The 26,485-nt window shown below is 45.3% G+C and overlaps 1 protein-coding gene across 2 annotated transcripts in view; it reads right to left on the bottom strand.

The window, feature by feature from the left end:
- Window positions 1–26,485, bottom strand: part of USP54 (ubiquitin specific peptidase 54) — a 2,015,813-nt gene that overhangs the window by 1,680,728 nt on the left and 308,600 nt on the right. For both annotated transcript variants that reach the window (XM_078643238.1, XM_078643239.1), the window contains exons 3-4: window positions 23,699–23,791; window positions 9,571–9,705 (exon numbers count right to left, since the gene is read on the bottom strand). In XM_078643238.1, coding sequence (XP_078499364.1) covers window positions 9,571–9,705; window positions 23,699–23,791 — 228 coding nt within the window. The remainder of the gene's footprint in view (window positions 1–9,570; window positions 9,706–23,698; window positions 23,792–26,485) is intronic.

The following is a 26,485-nucleotide window of genomic DNA, read 5'->3' as shown; positions in this document are numbered from 1 at the left end:
TTATGTCATACGCACTTGTAGAGTGCATGGCTGCCCCAGCAACAGGGCGTTCCAGCGCTAAATCCGACAGAGCAGAAAGGCGAGGAAGCTAGTGGTTGGAGAAAAAACACGTCTTGATCATTTTCCTGAAAGCCCAATGGTCTTGCGTGCTACGGGCAGCAAGAGGGATGGAATTCCAAAGGGTGGGTGCCAGTGCCTCGAATGAGTGCTCTTGTCCTGTGCACCCGCGAGGCATGGGCCAAATGCAGCTCTTGTCGTGGGCACCCGCAAGGCATGGGCCAAATGCAGGTCTGCAGGGCGCAAGGCTTGAGCTGGGACATACAGCGAGCACAGCTCGCTCCAAATTTGCAGACCCAGGCCACACAGGATCTTGTGTGTCCTACACAGAGTCTTAAAGTAGACTCTCTGCTGTGTAGGCAGCCAGTGGAGCCGGTGAAGAAGGTCTGAAACATGGCAATACTTAGCTAGTGCAAAGAGCGCACGGACAGCGGTGTTCTGTGCCCGTTGAAGTCTTTTGGTCACAGCTTTATTAACACCAAGTAGTAACCCGTTTCAGTAATCTAGCTGAGACAGCATGGTGGATTGGACAATAATCTGTCAGGTCTGTGCGTCAAAAAATCCCAAAATGGGTTTCAGGCCGCGTAAGAGACCAAAGCAAGTAGCCTCCACTGCTTTAGCGTGCCCCTCAAACGAGAGGGCGCCGTCCACCAATACTCCCAAGTTCTTGACCACAGATTTCAGTTTGGGTGTTTCCAAGGGCCACCGGCCACCATTGATTGCCCCATAGGTGGGTATCTCGGGCCACCAGGAGCACTTCTGACTTGGTAAAATTCAGTTGTAAGTAGTTATCCAGCATCCATTCAGAGATAGCCGTGAAGTTGTCTTGGAATTTCGACTGAACCTGCTTGGAGTTGCTAAAAAAGGTGAGTTGAGTATTATCAGAATATGATACCATGGCAATGTTCCGGGCTTTGGACAAGAGGGCCACAGGGCGGATGTAGATATTAAATAGAGTGGGGCTCAGGGCAGATCCCTGAGGAACACCACAGCAGAGATGGTGGGAACTGGAGGTAAAAGGGGGAGAATAGACCAGGAAAGACAGATCAGCCAAGAAGGACGAGAACCAGACAAGGGCCTTGCCATTGACCCTGGTCTCCTCTAGGCGATGTAGCAGGTTCTTAAGGGAGACCATGTCAAAGGCCGCACTGAGACCCAGCAGGATCAGTGCAGCGGTTCTGCCCTCGTCCAAGGTGGACCGTAACTGTTCCATGACTGCAAGTAGTGCTAATTCGGTGCTATGTATAGGGTGAAAGCTGTTTTGTGACATATCAAGGATCGAATTTGCTTCCAGGTATTGGCTCAAGATGGTGTTGACATAGGACTCCATGATTTTAGCGAGGTACGTGAGCAGAGATATTGGACGAAAGTTTTCCAACAGAGACGCAGCCAGCGTTGTTTTTTTTAACAGGGGGATAACTTTGGCATGTTTCCAGGACTTAGGGATTGCCGCCACTGACAGTGACTTATTGATCAGCTCCTGGCCCTCCGACAGGAGGCAGTTATGAATTTTCTGAAGTTGTCTGGCTTCAAAGGGTCGTCAGGGGAACCTGATTTTACCTTAGCTGACAGGGCCTCCATGTCTTTAGAGGATATTGGCAGAAGATCCTGGAGGGAATGGGATGCAGTGTTTGTGAGGAAGCCTTCCCCGGGCAGAATGCGCTGTAGATGTGTTCTACCTTGCTAATAAAAAATCTAGCCAATGTCTTGCATTGTGAGTTGGAGGATATGGTGCTATTTGCAGCAGGCGGGGGTTTACCAATACTTTCTTGAGGGAAAAAAGGGTTTTGGTTGGATTGCTGCTAGCAGTGATCATGTTAGCTAGAATGTTTCCTTGGTCTTCCGGACCAGTTTATGGTAAACTTTAACTGTGTTCCTATTGATTGTCCATTCAGCGGGATCGCAAGATCTTCTCCAGGGTCGTTCTAGGATCTTACATTTTTTCTTTTTTGCAATCAAGGACTCAACATACCATGAATTGGTTTGTATACGCTTGGTATGGGTCATTTTTGCGAGGATACAGCAATCAAATACTTTATTGACCCATCACCGGAAAGCAGCATCAGCGGCCTCTATGTTTTTTGGCCATTCTGGACGGTGAGAGTTTAATTTGGCTGCACCCACTGCAGGTTCTCCTACAGTGTCTTTCTCACACACACCCCACGCATAGGCCAGTAACACGACCAACACCAAATGCCACAGCAAGCTCACTTGAAAACACTTACTAGCTTGCATGCTTTTCAACACATAATCACTTAGAAAACAGGCGACTGACATCTTGGACCTACTAAGTATATACACATCAGATTTCCTCCTGGAAACTTAGCTTGATTCCTCATGGGAACCAGACATCACTGCAGCAATCCCAACATGCTCCAGGATCGCACGACGAGGAGAACTCCCAATCATTTTAAAGGGATAAATCAAATGCTCAACATCAGTGGAGAATGTCACCCTTTTCACGGAACACCTGCCCTTCAAGCTGCAAATCTCTGATAACTTCAACCTGAAAGGGACTCTCGCTTACTAACCATAACCAACTTAGGGCCCGATGTAGGTAAAACGCATTTACCGATTTTAAAATACCGATCCGTACCGAATCGGTATTTCAAAATCGGAAAATGATATGTAGGAAATAATCATCGGAAAAATACCGATTCGGTAGCATTCGGTATCGAGAGTCGATACGTACCGAATCGCCAACTACCGATTCGGTATAGGCCGGGTCGGACAAGTCCGAATCGGAAAAAAAAAATGCGGAACCAACCGAATCGGTAAACGCCGAATCGGAATAATAAATACGCCCCATGGGCCGAAAGGCCAATAGGAAGGCATTATACATTCCGAATCGGTATTTACCGAACACATTCGGAAAATACCGAATCGGAAAATACCGATTCGGAGAATGCCGTTTTGCCGAGCAGGTTGAGTGACACTAAAGACATCAGCCAATGAGCTGTAAGCACCCTCCCCCACAGGGTGTGGCAACCCAGGCAGTTGCAACTCATCAGAACTTTCTGGAAAGCTGCCTGAGCTGAGCAAACACAGAGAGAGCAGCATTGTGAGCAGGATCCCTGAGAGACATGGACACCAGCATAGAGAGCCAGAAGGCAGGGCGTAAGCGCAATCCTAAATTCAGCACCGTGGAGCTACAAACTTTGGTGGAGGAGGTGGTGAGGGTGCACACCCAGCTATATGGCAGGCAGTCCCTGACTGTCCCGGAGAGCACCAAGAGGAGGCTGTGGATCGACATCGGGGAGAAAGTGAATGCAGTTGGTGTCACCCACAGGAGCCTAGACGACCTCAAGAAGAGGTTTTATGACATCCGTGGCGTGACCAAGCGCAAACTGGCCGACCTGCACAAGCAGGCTGGACTCACTGGAGGAGGAACAAACCGTGCGCCACCCCTCACTCAGCTGGAGGAACTAGTGGCGACCACCATCGAGAGGGCCAGTGTCGTGGGAATTGGGGACCTGGATAGCTCATCCCGAGCTACAGCTACAGGTAAGAAGCATGCGCAACTTGACACACCATACCAGACACCTCCCCTATAGACCCAATGCACAACCAAACCCCAGGCCAGTACTGCTAGCAACAGACATGAGCAATGCATCTAGCTAAATGTACTCAGCAAAAGTTACCAAAAATGCCACAGCAGAAGCATGAGATAAATAACTGTAATACAGCCTCAACGTGTTTGTAATGAGACGTGCAATGCTTTAATAGTTGTGACTGGAACACATTAGCACCCACTTGACAAATGCTTCTTTGTACCTAGGGGCACCATCAGGCGGGGGAGCAGCATCAGCTCCAGTACCAGCTCCAGCACCAACAGCCAGTGCGGCGGTGGCAAGCACCAGTGCAGCAGCACAGGAGGAGGAGGACAACAGCTGTGCCCTGGCAAATGAGGAGGACACAGGACATTCCCTCACAACTCCACACTCCCCCCGAGTGTCTCAGTCTCAGTCGCCCTCATTGGTATTCTCCCCGGAGAACACACCACCACAGAGCCACCCTGCACCTGCCACTTCCCCGGCCCGGAGGAGAATAGTAGCTCCATTAGTCATCATGGAGGGGGCAGCGGGTCAGGCTCCTGCACAAGACCCCGTGACACCAGCGACACCAGAGCACACACAGCAGGGCAGCAGAATTCCACGTAGGCCACGTGCTACCAGCAGCCCAATACCAGCACCGGGAGGCAGCGTCTTCGCAGGGCTGGAGACCAGCATGGTCACAATACAGAGGATGCAGGCGAAATCCATCCTGGCCTGCCATCGCCAGTTGCGCCTGCACGACCTGCAGATGGGTGAGATGACACAGGGCTTCAAAACCTTCGTTGACAGCAACAAGGAAATAGCAACATCAATTGGCCGAATGACCACTGCCATCACCCAGCTCTGCAACAGGTTGGATGACCATGAGCTGAGTCGTCGCAGGGATGCAAGAGTCACGAACAGGTCACTCAACCGCTTTGCGGCTGCGACTGCCCAGCTATGCCAACGTGGGGCAAACATGGAGGCCAGCCTCACACAGAACATGTCCGAGGTCACTAGGGGCATGGGCCGTATAACAACAGCCATGGAGACACTACTCATCTCCAACACCGTAGTGAATCCCGTCCTGGGCGAGGCTGGGGACAGCAGCAGCCGCAGCAGCCCGGCCAGCGCTGCGTCAGAGCCGCGCCGGAGCAGCAGGCGCTCAGCTGAGGCTGCAGGGCATTCTGAAGGGGGTGAGGTTCATCCCAGTGGGCCTGCTAAGCGCAGCAAAAAATAGGACTGCCACAGCGGGTGAGGCAACCCGGACATTGGACATTCCTACCCCTTGTTGTTTAACTTTTCTTTTGTTGCACATCAGTGCAGTAACGTTGATGCAACATTATTAAATTTAATTTCTGAACACATACATTGACCTGTTTGTGCATCTGTACTCACTCAGAAATAGTTGTCTGTGATCTCCTGACGCCTGTATCTGCCGTCAGATGGTGCAGAGACTCCAGCAGGTAGTGGTAGTGGGACAGCATTGTCATCGTCAGGGTCCTCGTAGTCGGATAACTCTACCTCAGTGCCTTTCTTGACTGCAAGGTTGTGCAACATTGCACAGACAGCAATAATCTTGCAGCAGGTGATGGGGGTATATTGCCTTGCACCTCCGCTCTTGTGCAGACATCTGAACCTGCTCTTCCAGATGCCAAAGGTCCTTTCCACTACGTTCCTCGTGCTTTTGTGGGCACGGTTGTACCTCCTTTGGCTGGGTGTTGAGGGGTTGAGGTAAGGTGTGAGAATGAAAGAGCGTAGGGCATATGCACTGTCGCCTAGAAGGAGAAGGGGTAACATTACTCACATGCATACATGTATTTCACACTGCAATTTTGGTTATGGGGGTCCGACACTGTGTCTTACCTAGGAGGTATCCTTCGCCAAATTCCCCTGCCATCAGCCGTGCATAAATTCCGCTACTCTGGAAGATATAGGAGTCATGGGTACTCCCCGGAAACTTTGCAACCAGGTCAGTGATCACACACTTGGCATTGCATATCACTTGCACATTTATGGTGTGCCGTGACTTCCGATTGCGGTATACGTATTCGGTGTCAGCAGGGGGGCAAATCGGTATGTGTGTGCCATCTATGCAGCCAATGATGTGGGGGAATCTTGCCATCTGATAGAATTCAGCTTTTGTCTGTGCCAGTTCTGCATGGGTGGAAGGGAAGGAAATGTAGTGGGCCATCCTCTGGATCATGGCATCAAGGAACTTGTGGAAGAACCTTGACAGGCTGCTCTGGGTCACCCCTCCTGCCACAGCAACTACACTTTGATAGCTGCCAGACGCCAGCAGGTGTAGGCAGCATAGCACCTGCACCTGCACAGGGATTGCATGTGCCCTTGGGGTGGGGTGCTGCAACAGGGGTTGGAGGTCCCTGATGAGGTCTCTGATGGTGTCTGCCTCCAGCCTGTACCTCTGTAGGATCTCTGGATCTGTCAGCATGCACAGGGTCACCCTCTGCCTGTACACCTGCTCCTCTCTCTGCCATTCCCTCTCTCCTTCCTGCTGTAGCCGTAGCCGTCTAGCTATGACATAGAAAGCTGCCATGTTGCAAGTAGAACTGCATTTTGGGTCCTTTTTTATAGGTTGCACCTGGTTACCACCTGATTCCAATCCATGGTAATTTCCGACTCTGAAATACCGAATTTGGAGCAAAATCGGTATTTCTGTGCTTACCTACATCTCAATCTTAGGGTTTTCGCATGGAATCGGATTTTCACCGAATCGGAATATATACCAATTCGGCGATTTTACCGAATCGGAAAGTCACCGAGTCGGTCGGATTCCGAATCGGGAAAAAGTAGGAATCGGAAAAATCTCCGAATAGGTAATCTACCGAATCGGAGATTTTTTCCGATTACTACTTTTTTCCGATTCGGAATCCGACCGACTCGGTGACTTTCCGATTCGGTAAAATCGCCGATTTCGCTGGATTTCGGCCTCCTACATCCCGTTGTCTGTATTCCGATCGGTAACGGCCGAAAATACCGATTTTCGGCCGTTACCGACCGACCTACATCGGGCCCTTAGTCATCCCATTCACCATCAACCCCAGAACCTACATATTGCTCGGCAACATACATTTACACCTGGGATATAGAACAGACCACTGCTCCACAGCACTCCTTGAAAGACTGGGCAACATCGGTCGTAGCCCGCTTCAACCCACTGTCCACACCAACACACACCCCAGGACACGCACTGGACCCATCTTCACTACCAGCAACAGCATTAAATACGCCTCTACGCCGCTCACATGGACTGGCCACTCCGTCATCCACAACAAAATCAACACACTGCAAGTCAATGTACCCTCCAGCTTACCAAGACATAGCTGGGGAAAAATCTCTGAAACTGGCTGGCTCAGTGTCCTTAGCACAGATAAACCTAATCCCACAGATGATCTCAAAAAGGACATCACAACATTCAACAATGGGAACTCCGCAGACTCCCTCACACCAATCAAACCCAACAAACAAAGAAGATCCAACAAGCAAGCTAGCCTGCTAACAGAGGACCACCAAGAATCTAAATAACACTGTGAACAGATAGAAAGGAAATGGAGAACCAGCCACAAAACCTCAGACAGAGCCACCTACAAGGCTGCTCTCAAATGCTACATCAGCAGCTATGAGACACAAACAAACCCTTACCAGTTGAATGCATCGAAGGAAGCTCTACCAGCAGCAAGGATATCTTTTCTATTATTAAAGGACTTCACTATGCCTTCCACATCTGTCAACAACATCTACCCCTCCTGAGAACTTTGCAAAAACCTATCAGACTTCTTCCACAAGGAAATCACAAACATCTACAGAAACTTCTCACATCAACCTGGCCCTGGTGATTGCATTGTCAAACTACCCACCACCAACCAAGACACCCACCTGACCGAATGGACACCCCTCACTAGACACGATACAGCAGAGATCATGCGATCCAGCCACTCAGGGGCCTCACCACATCTACAACCTGGGAACATCACCAATCAGCACCACCCTCTCCTACATAATCAACCCTTCCATTGCACCTGCCACATGCCCGAACGACTGGAAACCCCAGAAGGGAAGACTGTCCTTAAAAAAGCATCAGCTGACCCGAAACAACCGTGCAACTTCTGCCGAAACCATGCTCCCATACCAGCAAAAGTGATGGAGAAGGCAATCAATATCTCATACGTAGTCTATTTGTTTAGAGGTACAGATTCAACCTCTAGTTAAGCACCCTGCTGGCACAAGAAAAGAAACGTTTTTTTTCTCTATTTTAGAGCCTCGCCCAATCTTGCCGTGGTATGCTCCATCATCGGGTCTCACCCTGATCCCTACAAACCCGGATGGGTTCGACATATTCCAAGGAAGACTTTGGATATTGTTCCTGCTGGGGTCCTATTCAATAAAAATACCTCAAACAACCAAGGTGTACCTTTATTTGCAGTTGTTTTGGATTAAATAAAGGGGATAAGGATGTAATGATCCTGATACCCTATAATCGTCGACATGTTTCAGCCCCTATATAGAAGGCCGATGATGAAGCATGCCTCTACTACAGTGGGTGAGGGTTTTCACTGCCAGACTCACAAAGGGGGGTTCAAACAAACAGCTAGAGAGGTGAGTAAGGGTACCAAAGGGCACTCCACTTCTTCTGTGTGGGTGCATTACACATGATTCCAAATTGCTCAGCGTTAACTGCACTAAAACATCATTTATATTAAAACTTGAACAGGCTTTCTAGTATATGTAAGAAATGTCAGGTCTTCTGTCTGGAAAAGCTCATGTGGTTCAAAATAAAACATGCACCATCTCCTCACCATCATTACAATTTGGGGAGTAGTTAATTTATAATCAATAAATCGAAATATATAAAAATGTAAAAAAATTAACTATGCTTGTACTTTGGTAATATCACAAACCACAGAAGAGTTTTGAACATTAAAAGTTCAAACTCAACAAAGTCGACTTCTAGCAACAGAACTGTAAAAAATCCATGCCATACAAATGAACCCCGTTTTCTATGCATGCCCAAATGGAGAAGTTAGATAGAGAAGATTCAGAACTCCAAGAGTTGACCTACCCATTTGAAAAAGAGCTGTCTTTCAATGGCGGCCGACACAAACAAAAAGTGGTGAGGCAGGTGGAGGAGTCACGGGTGAGGGCGGGGGTGGGGGTGGGGGAGTTAATATTATTTTTTTTAAAGGAACTTCCTTGAAGCTAACGCCTGCCTTCCACGTTGCGTCATTCCTCTGTGTTTTTCCTGATCCCAACAGACACTTGAGCAGCATCACAGGCTCCCTGTGCAATTCTCATGCTGCTGTCATGCTATGAGAGCATCGCAGGGATTGGCCTGAGGTGGCTGGTTTGACGCTTCGCTCAGGACAGGGAGTTTGTGTTGTTTTTCAAACCCAGCTGTTCAAAATGCCTGGTTGGAGAAACTTAAATGCAAATGTGTGTTTGGCCGGGCTATAACGACAGGCCAAACACACATGCGCACTCAGAAGAGCAAAAACAGTCCTCCTCCCCCTTCCAAAGCCCCAGCCCTGCCCACACTATGCATGCTGGCTCAGCCAGAAGGTGAAAAATAAAACAATGATAGAATATCCTTTTTTTTAACCTGCTGGCTCTGAGCCAGTGGGGTACGCTCCTCTGCCATTGTGGAGTAGCCACCCCTGCTGACTTTTATGGGAAGAAAGGAAGAATGGTCTTTTTAAGACATGGCTAAGATTACAGACTTTTTCAAATGCTGGACGGACTATTTACAAAGTTGAGAATTATATAATGACCGTAATGGATGTAATGTGTTGTGCAATGTGATAAGGGATATTTATCAATTGCTACATAGAACTCTCTAATAGCATCCTGCACAAACCACAGTGTGCTGTAAATACTTCATTGAAAAGCATTTCACTGACCTGTGCTGAACTATACAATATCACACTCTCAAATATGCATTGAGAGGCAAAGACATAATACTCACAAAACATTCTGCTGCGTCATCCATGATACCCAGCTGGAAACGTTGCTCGTCCTGAAAGGTTTTGGCAAGAGCACTGCGGAGGGCATCTGAAGGGAGCACCTTCTCATTGCTGCACTGGAACTGGTTAAAGATCTCCTGGGGAAGAACGAGGACAATTGTTGTTAACATCTATTCAATAGCTCTACCACTAGTGCCCAAAAGATTGTACAATGGACTTAGATAAGCAGCTCTACTCCATGTCCCATTTGACATTGGAAAAAACAAGATTTATTAATTTGCATTAGAAATTGAAAAACAAAGAAACTGTAGGACTCTGCAAATGAGATATTTACAAACTTCCACACACCACACTAATGCCACAATCTAATTTCTGCTTTTTGATGCGTTAGCGTGAAACACTTTCAAGGAACTCAATCGTATGGCAAGACGTTGGCACCTGAGCCATCTTTATTATAAGCTATTATAGCAAATTATAGCAAATAAGTTATTCACCAAAGGCTGACCACAGCAAAAATACTAGCCAATCTGACATGCACATTTCTCAGTTTCAGTCCCAGCTGCTCGTCCCACCCACTGAGAGCTCTTTAGCCCCACCCCACAAGGGAATAAAATGAATGGAGGTACATCCGGGGCTGATTTAAATTGTTCAGGCTTCCATATTGAAGACTACCATGGAGTTGCCTGGGCAAAGACACAGCCCCCTTGGCAGGGCTGGTCCTAGGATTTGTGGGGCTCCGGGCAGGATAAAAACATGCAAGGCCCCTCTAATTTTCATAAAATGTAATATCACAGGAAGTGACATCATAGAAAGTGCCAACTGACCAAGCTTTTTCTCTCACTGTTGAAGTAGCTTTGCAAGAAGCTACTTCTCTAATGTGGATATCACTTAGATGGCTACAAATATAAATAATAGCCCTATTAAAATATATTTTATAATTTAAAAGCTCTATTATGTGGAAATGCAACACATCAAACTTTGTTGGAAAGCTACGCCTATATCTCTCCAAAACTGATGTTTTCAGAATAGTGCATGATTAAAATCCTAAAACAGATTGTCCCATAGCTATACAGTGGGTCTTCATGTGTCTCCCTGATACTCCTGTTGCATCAGTGAAGTTCAAGGTTAAGGCATTTGGTTTTAGCAGGCATGGGCATCAACACTAAGAGATTCATGCTGGTTCGGGTGAGTGGCCTGCAAATGGTCCAGTAAACAACAGAAAGCACTGATTAAAGAAAATAAGAGAATAGGATGGCACAGATGACATACACAGGTGTTGTGGCTAATATATTGGCAGGCAGGAGCACCAAAAGCTAGACCATTCCCACAAACTGAATGCCTAAACCCACTAACTACTCTCAAATTTCATTTTTAAGAGATGAAAAGAGCTGAAATAACTCAAAGATATAAAGATGAGATGGCTAAATAGAGACAAGAATGTGTATCCAGGGGAAAAACTGCCAAAAGCTACAATGTGAGCTAGACACTAAACAGACAAGTAGTAAATTAAAGTTACAAAACAAAAGGGATTTAATATAGCAGACTTAGTGCAGTTTTCCCTTACAAGGAAATCAAATCTAGCAATGTTGAACAGGTTGGGGGAGGTGGTGTTTAACTTTCAAAATGAATCTCCCATAATCCCTGAGATTTGCAATTTTAAAGATTTTAAGTCATATTTTAAGTCACATGTCCTTAATATCTGAGAAGACACTTGCCAAATTGCGAAGGGTCCAGACACGTCGATTGACTCAAATTTAGCCTAAGAAGTAACAAACAAATTGCACCTACCCTCAGGTAAATCCATTGGATCATGGTCAAAGAGATAACTGAATGCAAGAGCCTTGAACGATCATGTCGATCATCCATACATTTCTCCAGTCATGGCCCAGGCTACCTAATCATACTCTTTTGTTCCTTCCAATCACCAATACAAGATTTGCCTTCCTAAAACTACTGGCCACCTACTTACCTAAGCTCAGTGACTGGCTAACCACTACTTGTGTGATGATGTACTCTATGGAATGAGGCACTCACTCCTCAGTCAGCTCCAGTCTGCAGCCCCCTTTTCCTGTATGCTGCCCCTTCTTCTCATCTCTAAAGCAAGGCTAATTCAAAGTCAAAGTCAAAGTTTTTTATTTTTGTTTCGGTACTCTTTCGAGGACCACAAAATTGTATAAAAGAAAATACATACTGCATTTATAGACAAATTAATACATTTTCAGTGTTATTTTAAAAAATGTATAAATCTTATTGCAAACATACTCGTTAGGAGGCTTAACACATACAGAGATGAAGTCCCTTGAATTAGTGGTCCGACAGGACCGATGTATCGGCTCAAGACATGATAACCTGGCGGTGACAACGACTTTATTCGGACATATAAAGAGCAAATGCTCTAAGTTCAAGGCTAATTCAAACTGTACTGCTGAAAAGCAGGAATTTCCTCAGGCCTGACTGTCGCTATTTGAGTTTTGGGATAATTTATAGTGGGAAGAGGCGCACATCATCTTGTGCTTGCCCAGGCCTTCCCATTGTCATTCTGCACTTAACAGTGATCAGGCTCCACGTTACGCCGCCCGACCTCCGGGATTGGGCCAGAAGGCTGTGTCTTCTCCTGAATATTGACTTTGGTCAACTCTGAATCAAAATGACTGTGTTCTGGAGGGGACTGGTGTATGTTGCTAATATTCCTGTTTTCCGTAATAAACATATTTTACAAAAAAACAGTGATCAGGCTATATTTGGGAGCATGACCAGACAGACCCTGTGCAGCAGCCTGCTACATGTATTTTAATGCTCTTTTGGACAGGATAACTAGTGTGTAGCATTTATTTATTTTAGAAGTTTTCTATAGCGCTGACCAGACCAGAGGGTATCGGAGCGCTTTACAGTAGCATGTATGGCTCTAGTTTATTGTACAGTTAGTGACAAATGATGAACTTTAAAACATGCTGGAGCAGATACCTAATAGGCCTTCAAACTACTTTTACAAGTCTTCACCTTCCCCTTTCCTCAGGGTGTTATGTTAAATTACACAAAATTGTGCAGCAAATGTCTTTAGTTATTGTTAAATTGAAAGAGATGAATGAAAATACCACACCAAGAGGAAATCCTGGCGCTAAGGGATTCCGAAGGAAAAGGTACAGGCTATGGTAATGTATGGAATGGCCAGTTTTAAGTTTTTCCCCAGAAGATTTAAGATGCACCATAGCTCAAGACAGACATTCCCGTGCAGCTTGAAAGGAGAATGATCTACCACTAATATGTTCTCTCCTAATTTTAGGATGGGACAGGAGTATGGTTGTTACTGAGTGTAGGATTCTGGATTAAATGGAAGGAATAATACAGTGCTGAAGAATGAGTGGGCCCTTTTATGCACTGAACAATGGCAAATGGATAGATCGTTTGGTAGCGGGAATCAACAGAAAGCAGAAAGAGCATCTAGGGCAGCCTCATATGAGAATCCAATCACTGTTCTTAATGATCTGAACAGTACCAATTGCAAAAGGTGAGAAGTTTAAGACAGAGCACGCTTGCGTAATCTGGTTGTGAGAAGATAATTGACTGTACAACTGTCTTGCGGCAGTGACAGGGGTGAAAATGCAGGATTTTGTGTTGCATATGGATGTAGTAGAAGTAGATAACACTGTTTGTCCAGACTAGGAGAGAAGACGTAGGAAAATAAATCCAAGATCTTGTTGTTAACGCAACCATGGTGGTTGATTGGCCCAGCTCAACAGGCCACCAAAGAGCAGTCTGTATGGAACCAGCCCCCTTAAAGATGCAGATGTCTGATGTTTCGCTATATAGTTTAATGAATTCGTCTTTATCTAAAATTCTACTGAATTGCACGCAAGTCCAAAACATTTTCTTGAATAGAGGCCAGGCCTCTCCGAAAGGATAGAGATAAGCCATGCCAGGGAAATACCTTGAATTCCAAGTTGTTCCAGTTGATTACATAGAACTGGATGGAAAACTGACAAATGTGACACTATAATTTAGTAATATCAAGGCTGCTCTGTCTTCCTCGTCAAGATTCAGGCTCAAACTGTCCAACACAGCAAGAAATGCTACTTTCAACCATGGGGAGGTCAGAATCCAACTGGCAAGCGATCAATAAGCAAATTAGTTCCTATGAAAGAGATTTATCAGTTGACTTCTTTTTTTAAGGATTTTTCTGAAAAAGGCACCAAGAGTTGTTAGAAGATGCTGAGAAGCTTCGCACCTGCTGAAGAATTTTTGAGCAGAGGAACAAACTCAGCTTTTTAGGTTTTTTTTTCCTACATGGTAGAGACAGATGACAAGGCAAGGGCAATATTGCAAATGGAGATCAGAGCAGGGGCAGTTTTCTTTAGATATCCATTCATGAAATGGGCAGGAAAGGGTCCCAACTGGGAACTAAATTTTATAAAAAAGCCAAATTTGAATAAGAGTACACAGAGAGCAGGATGTAATTCCAGAGACATGTTGAGGATAGTGCAAGATCACAAACCTTTGTGGAGGATGACACACATTGCAAATCAAAGCCACATTTTCTACTTGGAAAATGGAGACAGGTAATAGCAAACTTTGGCAGGAGTCTCAATGTACTTAGGTGCACATGCTAGTTCAAAGACACTTACCTCTCCTCCAACCGCTTACTTTTTTTGTTGATTCTGCCCACTTACATCCGCCTCTCTCCTCTATGCTTTACTTTTAACCCCCCTCTTGCTAAGCCTATTTTATTCTCTTGCTGGATCAGTCACTCTTACATCCACCTTGCTATGCATGCTCTCCTCTTAATGTCTCTTCTTTTCCCAATCCCCAATCCTCTTACCTTTTCTCTCTGGTTCTGCCACTCTTACATTGATCTTGGCCCTCATACGTCCGTGCTCTACTCTTTACCTCTCATCATTCCACCTTTCCTCTCATATTCACCTGCTGATTCTGCCCCTCTTACAGTCCCATCTCTCTTCCCTGCCCTACTCATCACCTCTCAACTCTCCACCCAGTCTTTATCCTCTGTGCTTGTTATTCCATCCTAAATACAGCTATGCCTTTTCCTTCTCCCCTTTCCTTTTATCTTCTCTTACTGCCCCCGCCCAGTTACAAACACCTCTCCTCTTCCTCCTTCCCTCTCTCCTCTTGCTGATTCTACCATTTTTACATCAAAATCCACCTCCCTGGTCTAATCTCCCTCTCTAATCTCTCACCAAGCCTTTAACTTTCTCTTGCTGCTGCTGCGCATCTAACATCTACCTTCCCCTCATCTCTGACTCTTCATCTTACCTCTATATCTTGGTGTTTTTTCTCTCTTCCATCCACTTCTCTCTCTTGCCACTCTGCCTATGTACTCTTGCTGGTTCGGTCTCTCGTATACCCATGACTTTTATCCATACAGTACCTTCACTGCTCATCTCTTCGCCAGCCGTATAACCTTTTTCATTGGCTCTGCCCCATTTACATCTTCTCTACATTTTCATCCTGCTGTTTCCCACTGATTTTGCCACTTACACCACCTATTTCCGTTCATGCTCTACTCTTATTCTCATCTCTTCCTCAAAGCTTATTTTGTGTATTCTGCCACTTTTACTCAATCTCCTTGCCATCCCCAGCTTTGTTTCTTCTCTTTCTCGTTATGTCCCTCTTATATCCACTTTTCTCCTCCATGCTGTATGCCTCATCTCTCCCACTGCCTCTTACTTTTCTAGCTGATTCTGGCCTTCTACATCCACCTCTCACCATTCCCTTTCTCTTCTCTGTGTAAAAGTTTCTTGATTGTTCTGCCTTTCTTACATCTGCATGCCCCATCCATGTATTGCCCTTCACCTCTCATTTCTTCCTCTGTCCTCCTAACGTTTTTTTGCTGGTCTGACCACTTTATATCCACCTCTCCTCTATGAGCCCGCTGCCTCGCACCTCGTCTCACTGTTTCTCCCTCTTACATCCACATCACCCTTCCATGCTCCACACTTCACTTTATCTCTACTACAGTCTCTTACCTTTCTCACTTATTTTGCCTTTATTACACCCACCTCTTAGATACCTGCTCAACCCTTCACCTCTCATCTCTTTGCAGCCTCTAACCTTCTCTCACTGGTTCTACCTCTCTGAAATCTACCTTCCCCCTGCTTCTTACCTGCTCTTGGTTGTCATGCCCTCTTACATCCAACACTCACCATACCCTCTCCATGACACTTAAATTCTCCTGATGTTTCAGCTTCTTTTATACTTACTTCTGCAATCCAAGCACTGCCTTTCACCTTTCATCTTACTCTCCAGCCTTAGCCTCGTTCACTGGATCTCCCCCCTTTATGTCCACCTCTCCCCTCCATGCTCGACTCTACATGTTTTATCTCTCTCTCACCTCTACCCTCAATTGGTTGTATTTGCCTCTCAAGCTTCCACCTCTTCCCTACATGCGCTGCTATTTATCACTCTTCTCCCTGGCCTTTTACCTTGCTTCATGTCTTGTGCCAGGACACAATACACGCCCCTGCAGCACAGATGGGCCCAGAACACTTCAGGGGGCCCCCATTCAGCCCAGGGCCAATTAATATCTGTGAAATGTGGGAGACTCAGGGGCCCATTATCACATTCTGCAGCGCAGTCTCCATCATTTTGTGTTACACCACTGCTCTTGTTACTTTACAACATTTTCTCACCTTCCATCCTCCCACTCCCCCCAGCCAATTACATTTCTCCTTTGCATGCTACTCCTTTTACCTAACCAAGATTGTTCCCTTCTCTCATTGATTCTGTCATCACATACACATCAGTACATCACTCCTTCCCCATCTCCCTTCCCTTAAGTGTCTTGTTCCATATATCTGTTTTGCCCCTTATGTTCAGCTCGCTCCTCTCTGCTATACTCAGGTCTTTAAGTGGAATGAAAGAACTGGGGGGTTCTCTCAAAGGGGCGTGGCCAATGTAATTAAAGGCGTGGCTTAAAACACATATGCTAAAAATCTGTGCTTAGCATAGTGTGCCGCCCGACTTGTATTTTGCTGTTTCTGTCATTGCATCCAGATATATGATACAACATGTAACATTATACATACAATAAGTCAGGACTATTACCTTCGTCAGTGGTTGTTAGTTGCATAAGATAAATATGCAGCAACTATGGCTTATATATAATATTGAAAAAGCTTCCACTTACAGCCCTGTTGACACCACAACAATGTTGCTGACTTTCAAAAAGAGTAGTGGCAATTTGCAGTGTGCGTTATTCAATAGGGCCCCCCATTCGCAACAGCGCTCGGTGTCTTGTGTTTTAAAAAGCAGACACATGGGAGGTGTAAGAAGCAAGGATTTCCCTTTCCCTACAACGCTCACTTGGCATGACGTCATGCCGTAACTTCTCCACTATTGAGAGGTGAGCAGTGCACATTGATGTGCCCGCTGTCACTGCAGACCGGAAAACAAAGGAACGCCTGTACCAGGGCACAAAGCAGAGCCCACTAGAGACCCATTTCGAGGCCCCCTTTTAAGACCCAGTGAGACCAGGCCCAATTAAAGCCCTGGGTGTACTCTGTCATCTGCCCCACCTCTTACTGTCCTTTGTTTGCTTAACTCCTGTTAGATGTGCCTCTCCCTCAATACTTCTATTAAAAGCAAAAGAGAGCACCAGACCTCCTTAGATGTACCCAGGAGACTGGATTTCGGGATTTAAGATATGAACAAACATGATGCTGGGGAGTAGTGCTACCTTTTCAGATGTGTACAACAAGGAATGGTGTTTGGTTTGACAGGTTATATAGTTTGGGTGTATCTTGGCTGGGTTGTTGCACTCCCCTTGGAGTGATGAGGATGGATGTGGGGTCACTCCTCCTTGCCTCCTACCAACTTAATGTTATCTCCACTATTCTTTTACCAACCCAATTTTTCATTATTCCTTTTTTCATGTAAATTACATTAAAATTAAAAAAACACCAAGTGCTTATATTCAACTGGAGTCACTATGTATGTTTAACTCTGTTTACGTTTCTTTTGCATGAACATGCTTGTTTGAAAAAAAAAAACAGAATTGCAAAAAAAAGAATAGAATAATAACCTCTCACTCCATTTTCTGCTCTTCTCCCTTTCTCTTCATTGGACTTGAACAACGCCCATTGTGACATGAGGTCTGTTTTTTTGTTGTGAACCCTGCAGGATGCTCTGCATTTCATTCATGCAGGGGCAGGGCTCACTTCACACCTCCTCAGTCCAGTTCAAGCATCTGCAATTATCATACAGCTGAAAGGGACGTGGGGGTCATATTTCCCCTTCAGGCCATGACAGCCAGGTCCAGGTGAGGGGGGTCCGCCTCTGGCCTTGAGCTGCACCACGGTTGCACACCCGAGGGAAGCCCACCTGTAACTGGTACAATGGCACATTTTCAAAAGGATGATGTCCTTGTGGGGTGCCTCATCATAGTTAGAAGGCTGCGGGGCCCTGGGCAGCTGCCCACACTGCCCACGCCTAGCGCCGGCCCTGGGCGTTCATTAGCAAGGCTATTTAAGATGTATATCCTGGATGTTTCTCGAAGGTCCGAGACACGCACGGTCAGCAAAGGCAGCAGATTCTGTGCAATGTGTAATTGATGCCATTTGACATGCTCGAATCTGTGAAGGAAGCAGCTAGCTTAAAACCGGCAGAGAGCATTATCCACAATTAGTGTTTCTATTTTGTACTTCAAAAAATAAAAGATCCATGTACTCTGGAATATGGTGAACATAGTGAGGGACAGTCAATATGTTCAGATAAGTGAAGCCGTCATATTTTTTTTCTCTCTCAGCCGCGGTCCGTGCAGGTAACAGCGGTGGAGCAGTGGGGCTGCTTAAGGGGGGATTTCGAGGGACGATGCAGAGGGAAAATTAAATAAAGAATTAGTTTTCCCTTTGCAACGTCCCTCGAAATACCCCCTTACCTGGCCCCACCGCTGTTACCGGCACGGACCGCGGCCACTCTCGACAAGCCTTTACTGAAACTACCATTGTTCTATGGTGTTTTTTAGGGCTCGCCTACGCAGAGCGCATGAGCTGCCTAGGAAAAAGACCTTTTGAAATCGATCCGGTTTTGCAGGCACAAACGTGCACGCGTTGCATTGCTTTGAATGGCAACACGTGCACGTTTACCGATTCCCTTGTAGCGAGCTGCGTCATGTGTTAGCAACTTCCGCGCTCGCTCCCGCAAGGTAAACGCTGCCTGCTCTCTGCCGCACTCCCCCCATTACCCTACTTGCAAGAGGTGTGCACGCTTGTTTCCCTTCCAGGCAACGTCACATGCCATGTTGGGCTTCGAGGCTCCTACTTACAATCCAAGACTCCCAAATATAATTGGGTAAAGAAGCAAGGGTCAGTTGAAGACGACTCACATGACATGGGGCCAGTTTTGGTGTGGGTGTATGGCGGAGTGGGGGGGAGGGGCTTTTAGGACCTACAGGACAGTTCTTTCTTAATTACCCCCCCCCCCGGGAAAGCGGGGAGTTGGTGGCGCAGGCTTTCCCAGCCGTGTGATCCTTGGCCTTCCGGCACTTGTGATCTCCTCTGCGGGGTGAGGGCAGCTCAGTTTCACCTCACCTTTGACCTGCCCCTCAGATGCCCACAAGCACAAATGTCTGCGATGGTCTTAGCAGAGCTAAGCCCCGCATTCCTTGCTCAGACCAGCAGGGCATGCCATGTGCAGCTTGTCAGGGAGAGACATCAGGGAGGCATCAACGGCTGATGCATGGTCCATGGGTTCCCTGATGACCCTTTCCTGCAGCAAAGCTCTCTTATATTGACCAGGGCGATGAAACCTATTTTAAAATTATAAACGTAGTGCGCTTTACAAATGATATTGATTGATTGATTGATTGATTGATTGATTGACCATCCGACAATATACATTGACAGGCAAGGGAAATAGGCAGAAAATTAAAATACCCCCACTTGAATCCTACCTCTAACTACACTGAGCATATAAAGCGATCGATCCTCATTAGAAAAGCTCCTTTCATTTTCATCTTTCTTCCATCTATCCTTCTGCCCTCATATCTATTCATCCATTCATCTGTCCATTTCCATTCTTTCACTCATCGACCCACCAATATACCCATGTTTCCATCCATTCTTCTGTTCTCCCTTCCATGCAGCCTTTCAACTTGTCTTCCTTATTTCCTTTCAAGTTTTCTTCCTTCCTTATACCCACACTTTTTTCCTCCTCTTTTCTTTCCTCTTTCTATTTACTCATCTTTTGTCTTGAATTCTTACTTTTTCTTTATCTTTCTTGTGCTCACTCCTCTGTTTGTTTCCCTCTCTGTGTTTTACTCTATTTTCATAATTCCTTTTTCCCGTTGTGCTGTGCAGGTCAGCCCACCGCCCACACCCCTCTGATATTGTATTCCCAACAGTGTTATATATGAGTATTTTGCCTGCAGGCCTGCAGACAGAGAAGGCTTCTAAACAACCAATTACATTTTCAGAAGGATAAAGATAACCAGCCAATGGTGCTCAGTGGCAGCCCCTGCTTTAAGCTGCGTTAGTGTGGGGGTTCCATATGCCACTGTAGACAGGCCATACCATGCCATACCATACTGTACAATGCCAAGCCATATCATACCGTAACTTACTAAACAATGACAGGCCATACGGCCATGCCATGCTATGACAACCCATACCATACTATACTATTAAATGGCAGGCCAGTCCATAACATACCATACAATAACAAGCCATACAATAATATACTATACAGTGACAGGCCATACCAGACTATACAACAGGGCATGCCATAGTATACAATGATAGGTCATACAATACTATACAATGAACTGCCATTTCATGACAGGCCAGGCCATGCCATACCATACCATAGAATGGCAAGTTATACCATACAATGACAAGCCATACTGTTGGAAGGTGGATATCTGACTATATGGTTACCCCAACTTTTTGCCTAGTGTTTAGCTGGTTTTTGAATTAGTTGGCCTGGAATCCTGATATTTAGGGCCCCAGGATATCTGCTCTCTCTGTAAAATGTACTCCATGTACTTTAGGTACATATCTAATTGGATATTGGGTCACCTTGTAACTTGCCGGTTTGCTTTGTCGACGCTCCAGCCGGATACCGACAACTTAGCGACGCAGCCTCTGGACTTCCAGACTTCTCTGACTCCGACCCACATCCACAGCAAAGCTGAGACCCGTGGCGGACACGAGAGACTTGGGACCGGACATCCTGCAGTACCTGCTTTTTGCTAAATGTGCAGCTTCTGAGGCATCCTCGAAGTTGTGCATTGGGGTTTGAGAAGCCCCAACCCCGAGCAGTAAGTGCACCGAAGCTCAGCCCTCCACACTCCACGAGTGTCGCGTGGGGCCTGTGCCTGCATTTCTCCTTGACACATCTTTGCGGTTACTAGCCCGTTGGCTAGTGGCCCTCCTGAAGACATCACTTTGAATCAACACAGTTTGCCTGGTTGCTCTGGGCTTGCTCCTGCTTTCCTGTAAAGGGGAAGCTGCCAAGATCTTGCTGGTCTAAACAGAAGCCAATCTTCCCTTCCTGCGTGGGTTGCCTTTGCCAAGGCTTGTTGACTCCAATCCGGAAGCCGACACCGCCAACAGCGAGATCCTTTGTAGGACAGTCTGTATCCAGCTCCTGGTTGTCGTCGACGCCTCCTGGTCCACGTGGCTGCAGAGACAAGCTTCACATCCTCACCTGATTGCATCTCGACATCGCCTGGTTCCTTACCGGTTCCTTCCCGGTCACTGGTTAGTGACCCAGACTCTGTCCCCTCTGATTTCAGGTTCTTCTCGACTCCGATCCACCCTTGGATCCACCCGGACATCTTCCTCCTGGTCGCCTGTAGCATCTTCTTGCAGCTCACCATAGCATTCGACAACGAAACCCGACACAAAAGAACACCTATGCCCCCGGCTTCCCTGGGTGAGGTAACTCGAGTACTCCGGTGCTCCCGTGGGTAACAACTATCCAATTGTCCTAGTTTAACTGGGTTTTCCGTTAGTCCACCCGGAAGTGTCCGAAATCAACTACTTTGTTAACTTTACAACTTTACATTCCCATTGACAGTCTATGGTAAACTGCGTGTGTGTTTAGACACAGCACACGCATCCTGTGGGTTTCCTACTTCCAGTCCTTTGGTTGTTCAGTGTAGCCCCAGCGATTTCCTAGGCCCTAGGCCCACTCACCTTTCCTGAAGTGGTTCTTATACCATTTCTTTAGTATACGGTTCGTGAGGCCTCTAGGGCAGAATTGTATTTGTGCAACTTATAGTATGCTTATTGAGTAACTTGTGCAGTATCTCGAACTCTGACCTCATAAAGAGTGCAGAGGGGTTGTGTTAGTAATAAATACATATATATTTGATATATACCTTGTGTGGTGTCCTTTCATTTGGTATTCAAGGGATGGTTATAGGTAAAACAATTGGCTTCACATGCACTCTGAAGTGTTAGCCTAAGACTGCTTTGTCCATGCTACCACTAGGATAGCTAGTCTATAAGGTTGACTTTACAACCATCACCATAAGGGTTGTTTGGACTGGTGCAAGGTGCTCACTAGAATAGTGAACATCATATACCAGGCCAACTTCTCACACATACCATATCATACCATACCATAGTATGACAGATCATACTATACCATGACAAATCATACCATATCATACTATGTTATACTATAAAAAAACAGGCCACACCATAGTATACAAACCCAGGTCATACCTTATCCTACCAAACTTTACAATGATGGTCCATACCATAACTTGCCATACCATACAATGATAGGCCATACTATGCTTTAGAATGACAAGCCATCGCACCCCATAAATTGATCACACCTTACCATACAATACCATAAAATGACAGGCTGTAACATATGATAGCATACCATATCATACAATGACACACCATAACATACCATACCAATCAATGACACACCACACCATACCATGCAATACAATGATGATATACTATACAACAGGCCATACCAAGCCATATCATAATATACAATCACAGGCAAACCATGGCAAAGACAGGCCCTACCACAGCATAGTATAGTATACTTTGACTGGCCCGACCATGCCAAATACAGACTGGCCATACCATACCTTTCAATGACAAGCCAGACCTACCATGTCATACCATACAATGACAGGAGATACCATACCACACCACACAATGACAGGCCATACCATACTCTACTATACAATGACAGGCCATATAGTACTATACATTGACAGAGCATACCATATGATTTATTGACGGGCCATTCAATGCCATGTTATTCAATGACATACCATACAATGACAGGCCTTGCCACACCATATATGCTTTCATATCAAACTTCAATTCTGTTTGTAAAACAATGATTTGTTGCTTCATAACAAATAGTTGAGGTCCGAAATCAGAAAATGCATGAACATGATTTGCTTTTAGCTGTCTGTTTGTGAAGGTCCTCTTATGGACTATACCAAAAACCTACTGTGGACTTAAAGCATGCCCTTTGCTAACCATTAGTTTGCCTTACTGTCATTATGATTTGCTTGCTTATTAGGTGCCGTCTGAGACAATGCATGCACTGTCATTTGCGAAGCATTTTGTTAGCTTAGAGGGAGCTAAGAGCCCGGCCATTACTTACTATTGATTGCTTCATCATCACTCTAATTTGCCCCCGGAGCATGGCCCAAGTATTACTCTCTTTTTTTGTGAGTGTCCTTCCACTGCTGGAGTTTTCTGGCCTGGTCTACTTTTTTCTTTTACTTGCAATATTCACTAGGGGTGCATTGACTAAGTCATTGCTTTTTTTTTTTACTTTCAGCCTTGCTGCACGGCAGCAGCGCTTCTGAACAACATGACTTAAAAAAACATTAACAAAGTCAATAGACCTTGCAGAGCTGAGTCTGATTGGCTTTCCCAATGCGTGTTTGAAATGTAAAGCAAATCTATATAGAACCTACACAGATGTACGATGGCAATATAATAGCAATAAACAAAGGCTGATTCCCAAGGCCCTTGATCCAAATAATGTCTTTATATCTGGGACCGCGAGCTACATGAAACCACAATCACTAGGACTCACTTTGGCGTCAGCTTAATGAACCATACAGAGACACCAAATTCAAATTTACTCAGCATTTCAGCTTTCAGACTTTGACTAATTTTCTTTTACCTTAAGTGCACAAAAGATGCACGAGTCTCCCATACACTTGTGGGATGCCAGCTGTCGAAAGCTACGACGGAAAATATCCAGGTGCCACAGGACCTACGTAGCAGGAAAAAGAAGAGAAAGAAACAGTATACTGTAAAAAGTAAACAATTTGAGGAATCAAGTTAAAATCACATACTCTTCAAACATGCAAACAATGAGCAGAGCTACTTGACACTAATTACCAAAAAAGATTTCTAGAGGGCCCTCTCGAGTCAAAAAGCAGGGTACCTAATGCACACAACAAGAGAGTAACACAGTAAATATTTTTCTCTTTCTCTAGACCGTGTCACAGTGGACACATGTGTCAATCAAATACAGCTGTCAGAGAAACCACAATGTCTTATGAGAATATCTTCATTTAATGTCTTTTGCAGCCAGCCGACACGTGTTTCGTCGCATAGCAATGCGTCTCCTCAGGGCTGTGTAGTTCAGGTAAAAGAAAGAAAGGTCGCTAAGCCGGTGATACTTCCAAACCGGCCAGGCTCTAGACCAGGTGTAGCGTGGGAGTCACAGTTATGGACTCTTGGTTTTATGACCGATAAGAGAACCCGTGTTCGAGTTATTTGCTAGTTCCGTTCAGAATCCGATTGTGTATGCGCATTGATCAATGATGGCGGCGGGGAGATTAGAGCTCAGTAAAGCTAAAAGAAAGTGATTCCGCCAGGAGATTCCGCCGACAGCCGCTAAGGGGATGAAGGAGCGAGTGTGCTCCCTTTCGTGAGTGTCCGAGTAGTAGTCAAAAGTGGTGCTTGCGAACTGACAAAAATGCCGAGTGGGATCCCGTGTTCCAGTTGTGAACTGGAACATGGGATCCCGCTCTGCATTTTTTTTTAATATCTCCAAAAGCTAACACCTACCCCTGAGCAGTTCTTAGCCATGTTAGCCAATGGTAGGTGGATAACATGGCTAAGAGCATTAGCTCGGTAATGCATGAATATCGCTGACTTTTCAGCGATATTCATGCATTTTGGCCGATTTTTATCGCTTGGGAGATAAACCTTGATAATAGCAAGGTTCCTAAGCGATAAAAATCGCCGCAGCTCGGCGATAAAAATATCGCCGCTAAACCAACATAGCGATGATTATCGCTAGTTGGTGGTAATATGCCCCCCTATCTTTTAGGTTGTCTCTCTCGAGTCAGATGCAACATCTTAAAAATTCCTTTCCATAACTACAATTCCACAAGGCGTTACTAAATGTCCCTCTAGAGTGAATTAAAAAAAATCATCAAAATTCTTTCATGAAGCTGCCGTTCCACAAGTCATTACTAGAGACCCCTTTCCATTCAAATGCAAAATCATTGTAATTCATTCTTAAAGCTGCAGTACCATTAGTCGGCAATAGGTTTTCCTAGCGTGTCAGATGCAAAAGCATTGAAATTCCTCCATGAAGCTTCAGTTACACAAGTTGTTACTAGAAGTCCCTCTAATGTGATATGCAACTGCTTCAAATGACCTTCACCAAACCGAGGGGTGTGGCATTAACATATACATTTGCACACACTCTTTTGCTATTATAATGGTTTCTGCTTGTTTCCCATAGGATCATTTAATTTGCCAAAGTTGGTTTGCAGTAATAAGTCGAAATGACTTTAATACATTTCTTGATGGAACCCTAGCATATTTAGGAAATATAATTCGCTGCTAAGTATAAATGCTTTTAAATAAGTAGTTTTGGATGTCGATATTGGTGGCATTTCCTAATCACAGGAAATGTTGTCTGTAGCAGGAGACAAGTCCCAGGATAGATGCCCAATACCAATCAGAAACATTTTTTTCTTGAAGCTATAGTTCCACAAGTAGTTACTAGAGGTTTCTTTCAAGACAGATACAAGTGTGTGAAGTGTCAATCACAAATCTGCATATACACTCTAGCCTCTCTAATGACCTATGTTCATTTTCTACAGAATAATTAAACATACGAACTTTGGTTTATAGAGAGACGTCAATATTGCAAATTACAATAAAAGTTTTGAGAGTTATGGAAAAAGTTGATGAAACCCTATCATACATAGGGACTAGCAGTCATTGGAAAGTACTAGTGTCTAAAAAGTTATATTCTTGGGCCACTGTTTTTTTTATGTGGAAGTATACATGTGCAAGGGAAAAATGCAGTCAATATGAGTGAAAGCATCCAATGGCTGGAGTGGGTTGATCTGTTTATCTATACTTTGTGCTGTGGTGGGAGGAAGCATAATTTGAGTAACTTTTCCATAGACCAATGGTGAATGGCTGTTGACTGGGAGCCCCTCTATAATTATGTATTTTTTATATGATATTTTGTCGAAAGCATGAGGCTAGAGAGTCAGCTAAAGCTATCTTTAGGCCAGGTTTAATCATCAGAACAGAATACAAGTACAAGATAAGACATTTACAATTGTCCTAATAGCATATTTATTTATTTATTTATATTTAAGTTTATAGAGCGCACAGCTACCCGGAGGTTTCCCGGTGCTAAGAACAGGATGAGGGCAGAGCACCGGCAAGATTTTGACTATGAATGGGGAGGCCTATTGGTTAAACATCCAAGTTTTCACATCCCTGCGAAACTTGAGGTAGCCAGATTCAGTATGCAGGGGGGGGGGGGGGGGGGGGGAGAGAGAGAGTTCCACAGCGATGGAGCCAGATAAGCAGATGGGCGACCACCCATTCTGGCTTTTTTAATCCTGGAGATCTGAAACTTGTGCTGGTTGGATGAGCGACGGGTGCGGGAAGGGCAATATTGGTGGACTAATGTTCTGAGGTAAGG

This window comes from Lissotriton helveticus, chromosome 5_1 (genome assembly GCF_964261635.1).
Source record: "Lissotriton helveticus chromosome 5_1, aLisHel1.1, whole genome shotgun sequence".
Taxonomy (NCBI): domain Eukaryota; kingdom Metazoa; phylum Chordata; class Amphibia; order Caudata; family Salamandridae; genus Lissotriton; species Lissotriton helveticus.
This window is presented reverse-complemented; position numbering and strand designations above follow the sequence as displayed.